The sequence below is a fragment of the Crocuta crocuta genome, unplaced genomic scaffold (assembly GCF_008692635.1).
Source record: "Crocuta crocuta isolate KB4526 unplaced genomic scaffold, BGI_CrCroc_1.0 scaffold334, whole genome shotgun sequence".
Lineage (NCBI taxonomy): Eukaryota > Metazoa > Chordata > Mammalia > Carnivora > Hyaenidae > Crocuta > Crocuta crocuta.
The window spans coordinates 1,408,271-1,414,017 of NW_027533260.1; the positions used below are offsets into that span (position 1 = coordinate 1,408,271).

Below are 5,747 nucleotides of genomic sequence, written 5' to 3' on the forward strand. Positions count from 1 at the left end.
GCACCACCATTCGCCCCACGCCCACCACGAGCCCGTGCTGCGTCTCTGGGGGGCCTCACCACCGGACCCCGCCCGCCGGGAGCTGGGGTACCGGGCAGGGCTGGGCAGCCAGGAGAAGTCCCTTCCGGCCAGCCCTCCAGCTGCCCGACGCTCCTTGCTGCACCGCTTGCCCCCCACAGCTCCCGGGGTCGGGCCGCTCCTCCTGCAGCTGGGGCCGGAGCCCCCCACCCCCCACCCCGGGGTGANCGCGGGCGGAAGGGGGCCCCCCTCGGAGGACGGGCCGGGGGTTCCGCCTCCCAGCCCGCGCCGGTCCGCGCCCCCCTCGCCGACCTCCCCGCGGGGCGGCGAGGAGAACGGGCTCCCCCTGCTGGTCTTGCCGCCCCCCGCTCCCTCGGTGGATGTGGAAGACAGTGAATTCCTGNGACAGTCGGAGCAGCAGTGACCACCCTCTGGAGACCATCAGCAGCGCGTCCACGCTGAGCAGCCTTTCTGCCGAAGGCGGTGGCAGCGCCGGGGGCGGCGGCGGCGGCGGCGGGGCCGGTGTGGCCAGTGGGCCGGAGCTCCTGGACACGTATGTGGCCTACCTGGACGGCCAGGCCTTCGGGGGGAGTGGTGCTCCTGGGCCACCGTACCCCCCGCAGCTCATGACTCCTTCCAAGCTCCGGGGCCGGGCTCTGGGGACCAGTGGAGGCCTGCGGCCCGGCCCTAGTGGGGGACTCCGGGACCCGGTCACTCCCACCAGCCCCACTGTCTCCGTGTCGGGGGCTGGAACGGATGGGCTGCTGGCCCTGAGCGGTTGCACAGGACCCTCGACGGCGGGTATGGCCGGGGGTCCAGTGGCTATAGAGCCAGAAGGCCCACCAGTGCCCTTGCCATCGGCCTCCTCTCTGCCTCGGAAGCTGCTGCCCTGGGAGGAGGGCCCGGGCCCACCGCCACCACCCCTGCCCGGGCCCTTGGCCCAGCCTCAGGCCTCGGCCTTGGCCACAGTAAAAGCCAGCATCATCAGTGAACTCAGCTCCAAGCTTCAGCAATTTGGGGGCTCCTCGGCAGCCGGTGGCGCTCTGCCCTGGGCCCGGGGAGGCAGCGGGGGAAGCGGGGACGGCCACCACGGGGGACCCAGCTACGTCCCTGAGAGGACCTCTTCCCTGCAGAGGCAGAGGTGAGCGGGGGTGGGGCCGGTGGTTGGTGACAGAGGCCAGAGGGGCCAATGCTGTGGGCGGCAGGGCCTGCCTTCCCCCATAGCTGTGTCCTTTGAGGGTCCCCGGTGGCAGAGAGAACGCAGAAGCCAGGCTGGCTTGCAGAAGTCTATCCTCAGAGAAGCATGCCTTCACAGATACTTTATCTCAGTAGCTTTTGTGGTCTCTTCCCATCACCATGGCAACCCACATCCCATGATGAACAAAAAAAGTTACTAACAAAAGAGACTGGAGTCCGACTTGCCGATGTCTCGCTTCCTTGGTGGGTTGTCAGTTCTGACAGTGCCTGAAATCTTCGAGTCCCTCGAACCCTGCGTGGCTCAAGATAAGATGCTTTTAGGGGGAAGCGAGTTGGGAGTGTGGTCCTAGAGGCAGGCTTTTGGGGCTTTGACCTCAGCCCTGGACTTCTTACTGGGTGACCTTAGGCAAAGGAATCCACCCCTCCGTAGAAGGGGAACAGCAGCATACCCCCACCTAAAAGGGTTTTTGAGACGATTACGTGTGGGCCGTTGTTAGAACACCAGATGGGAGGGAGGGGCTGCTCACCAGAGCCCAGCACGTGTAGATGGACAGATGAATGCGGATCGTGCGGAATTTTCCCCAAGCAGCTAGCTTAGCTAGGATCACCACGAAGTTCGAGCTCATTCAAGACCTTCTAGTCGTAGGGAAAGAAGAGTCACATTCCTGACTTGGGCACATGGAGAATGTGAGGAAAGAGTTCTTTTTTTTTTTTTTAATATTTTTCTTTATTTCTAGGAGAGAGAGAGAGAGAGAGAGAGACAGCGTGAGCAGGGGAAGGTCAGAGAGAGAGGGAGTCACAGACTGAAACAGGCTCCAGGCTCTGAGCTGGCAGTCAGCACAGAGCCCGACGCGGGGCTCAAACCCACGAACCGCGAGATCATGACCTAAGCGAAAGTCGGACGCTTAACCGACTAAGCCACCCAGGCGCCCCAGAGGAGAGGGTTCTTAATCTGACCCTTGCCCTTGTCCATCTGCAGAGCTCACTCTACCTCTTGAGGGTCCGACACCCTTTTGGTGATATTTGAATGTGGTTTTATCAGGCCTCTGAGATCTCAAGGCAATCTGTTGATTATTTTTAAGGATTCCGGGTAGAGGAGAGGACGCTCTCTTTAGTCGACAGATACATCAGTGATATATCACCTACTATGTGCTGGGTGCCGTTCTGGGTGACAGGGGCCCCATAGTGGACAAGACAGGTGAAGCCTTGCCCTCGCAGAACTTGTCGTTTCACGAGGCAGGGGACGGGGGATGGTTAGAGAAGGCCTCTCAAATCAGCAGCTAGAAGAACAGAAACTGGAGAAGAGGAGGGAGCAGATCACGTGGCTACCTGGGGTGGGGGTGGGGGGAGGAAGTGAGCTAGGCCAGTTCAAAGGCCCTGAGGCAGGACTGTCCCCAAAGGGAGTGAAAGGGATGAGGGGAACCTTTTCCTCCCCTTGTTTCTTCTCTCTTTCATCTCCCTCTCCTCATCTCTCCCTCCCCTTTCTCTGTCCCCTGTCCCCTTCCATCTCTCTCCCCTGAACGCTCACCTTCTTTTCGTTCCCTCTCACCGTCTCCCTGTCTTCCACTCTGCTGTGACTGGCCATACCCCAAAAGGCAGTATAGAGTAGTGGTTAAGAGCTCAGACTTTGGTGCCATATAACTGGGCTCTGCCACTTCCTGGCTGTGTGTCCTTAGGCAAGTTATTTAACCTCTCTGTGCTGTTGATAATAATAGTAACCTGCATCAGGGTTGTCCTGGGGAATAAACTGAGATGCGATATGTAAAGCACTTAGAACAATGCCTGGCACACGTGAGCATCAGTAAGTGGTGGCGATTATTATTATTATCACTTAATGTCTCTTTTTCTTTCATCTCTCTTGACTGTCACCCTCTCCCTGACCTCTTGTTCTTCTCTCCCTTCATTTGTGTCCTGCTACCTGTCTTGCCTCCTCACTCCTCCGATCTCTTCCCATCTCTCTTCTCGATCTCTCTACCCTGCCTCCGGGGTCTCTTCTCCTCTCCCCTGTGTCTTGACCTCTGCCTCTTTCTCACCCCACCGCTGCCTGCCCTCCGAACCCCCTTCCTCCGCCCCTGCCCCTTTGTCACATTCCAGACTCTCGGAAGACTCCCAGCCCCCGCTCCTCTCCAAACCCGTCAGCAGCCTGTTTCAGAACTGGCCCAAACCACCTCTGCCGCCGCTCCCCACGGGATCTGGGGTCTCCCCTTCAGCCGCTGCAGCTCCGGGGGCCACGTCGCCCTCAGCCTCCTCCACGTCCACCCGCCACCTCCAGGGCGTGGAGTTCGAGATGCGGCCGCCTCTGCTCCGCCGGGCTCCCAGCCCCTCACTGCTGCCCGCCTCGGAGCACAAGGTCAGCCCTGCGCCCAGGCCCTCGTCCCTGCCCATCCTGCCTTCTGGACCCTTGTACCCGGGCCTCTTTGACATCCGTGGCTCCCCAACCGGAGGGGCAGGAGGCTCCGCTGACCCTTTCGCCCCTGTCTATGTGCCACCGCACCCCGGGATGGCCGGCGGGCTGGGTGGAGCCTTGTCAGGGGCCTCCCGCTCCCTCTCACCAACCCGCCTGCTTTCGCTGCCCCCGGACAAGCCCTTCGGCGCTAAACCTCTGGGGTTCTGGACCAAGTTCGACGTGGCTGACTGGCTCGAGTGGCTGGGCTTGGCTGAGCACCGAGCGCAGTTCCTGGACCACGAGATCGATGGCTCCCATCTGCCCGCCTTGACCAAGGAGGATTACGTCGATCTGGGTGTGACCAGGGTGGGCCACCGCATGAACATCGACCGGGCTCTCAAATTTTTCCTGGAGAGGTGATGGCTGGCCTGGACGGACCAGCCCGTCCACAGAACCCTTGAGCCTACCGGCCTCTTGGCCTCTGACCCCTGACCGTCATTCTCTCCCCCTGGGCCAGGAACTCTGCTAGAACTGCGCCCTGCCCTCGTCTCCCAAGGCCGGAGGTCACCAGGTGGCCAGATCCCCGGCCAGACATTTGCACCTCACAGGAGGGGGCAGCTGACACAAGACTGTGTGTGAAGCAGGGAGCAGGGGGGGGGGCGGTGNCCCGGGCTACAATTTTGCACAAATTCGCCCTCTCACTGTCTTGCACACTCCGCCTTCGCTTCTGGCTCGCGAGGCCTTCTCAGCGCTCAACACCCCTGCGTTTTCCCTAGCCCACATTCCATTTCTTCTCCCACATTCCATACCCCTCCTCTCTCAGAGTCTCGCCCTTGGTACCCTCCCGTGCACACCTCACTTCTGAAAATCTCTAAACCCTTGCTGCAGACACACTTGGGACACCCCTTCCCCCACCCGCTCCCACACTCTGTGCACGCATACTTATTCTCTGGAACATACCTGTCTTTGTTCAGTTCTCGCACACTTGCTATCCTGTGCGCCTTTCCCGGCGCGCTGCCATCCATTCTCTTTAAGCATTAGCCCCTTCTTGAACCCCCACATTTCTGCTCCTCCGCCCCCCCCCCCCCCCCCCCCCCANGCTTCTGTGCCGAATCTCATACACCTGTCTCCCTCCTCCCCCAGGAACTGCTTCTCTCTCAGATGCTCATTCCCTTCCTCTTCGCCTTGGACCCTTCCTTTCCAGATCTCTGTCCTGCTTCATTCTCTTCTGTGCACCTTCTCACACCCTCACCCTTGCACACGCAGCCTCCGCAGCGCTCCCATCGCTCTCGCGAAGCCAGGCCCTTCCTCTGACAATGTTCCTGCACGTGGCTTTGCTGCACACTCATTCTTGAATGTCTACTTGTCCGCGCCAGCTCCGGGGTGACTTTGTCCATCTCCCTGGGGGAACCCTACCGTCTCTCTCCTCTCGCACACATGTCTCCGTCCACACACTCGGGCTGCACTCTCTGCCCAGCGTCCTTACTTTGGGTTCCTGTGAGGAACAGCTCTTGCAGACTTCGTACCCTGCCTACTTTCTTCCCTCTCGACACCCCCTTCTCCTGGCCAGAGAAGACCCTAGGCAAGCCCCCTTGTTGCTCACCATGGGCTCCATTCCTCCTCTTCTCCCTGCTCCGGTCTGTGACTTCTTGCACATCCTCTCTCATCTCGCTCTTCCTAGTTCTCCCTGGGCCATCTCTCCATCCATTTTGCATGAAGATCCCCCCTCTCCTCCTAACCTTTCCTTCTCTCCCAGAAACTCCTTCTTCCTCCAGCATGGCTGTTCCTGCACGCTCCCTCCCTCCCCCCACTCCCTTTATTCCTGGGGCTTGGGAACTTTAAGCCACCCCTTCCCCTGGGAAGCCCCCTCTCCTACTGTCGGTAAAGGGGGGAGGGCATCGCCCTCAGGTCCCCCCCATGTTCAGCTGCCAAAGAAGGGAGCTCCCCCTCCTTTCCCCAAGCCCATTCCCCCTCTGCTGCCCCCTACCCCCCGGGGGGGGCGCTCCGTCCATGGGGGGGAGGGTGCTTGCAGCCCTCTCCCCTCACCACGTCAGGGATCTGCGGGGAACCTTGTGGGAGGGTCGTGGGAGGGGGGAGGGATGGCAAGGAGGGGGGCAGAGGTCGCGCTGGGCCCCTACCCGCCCCC

The 5,747-nt window shown here is 60.9% G+C and overlaps 1 protein-coding gene across 1 annotated transcript in view; it reads left to right on the forward strand.

Annotated features, from left to right (window-relative positions):
• The window catches only part of SHANK1 (SH3 and multiple ankyrin repeat domains 1), a 39,956-nt gene extending 35,713 nt beyond the window's left edge, over positions 1-4,243 (forward strand). Inside the window, exons 25-27 of the mRNA XM_077747135.1 lie at positions 9-394; positions 456-1,159; positions 3,310-4,243. Coding sequence (XP_077603261.1) covers positions 9-394; positions 456-1,159; positions 3,310-4,021 — 1,802 coding nt within the window. The 3' untranslated portion in view covers positions 4,022-4,243. The remainder of the gene's footprint in view (positions 1-8; positions 395-455; positions 1,160-3,309) is intronic.
• The last annotated feature ends 1,504 nt before the right edge of the window (positions 4,244-5,747 follow it).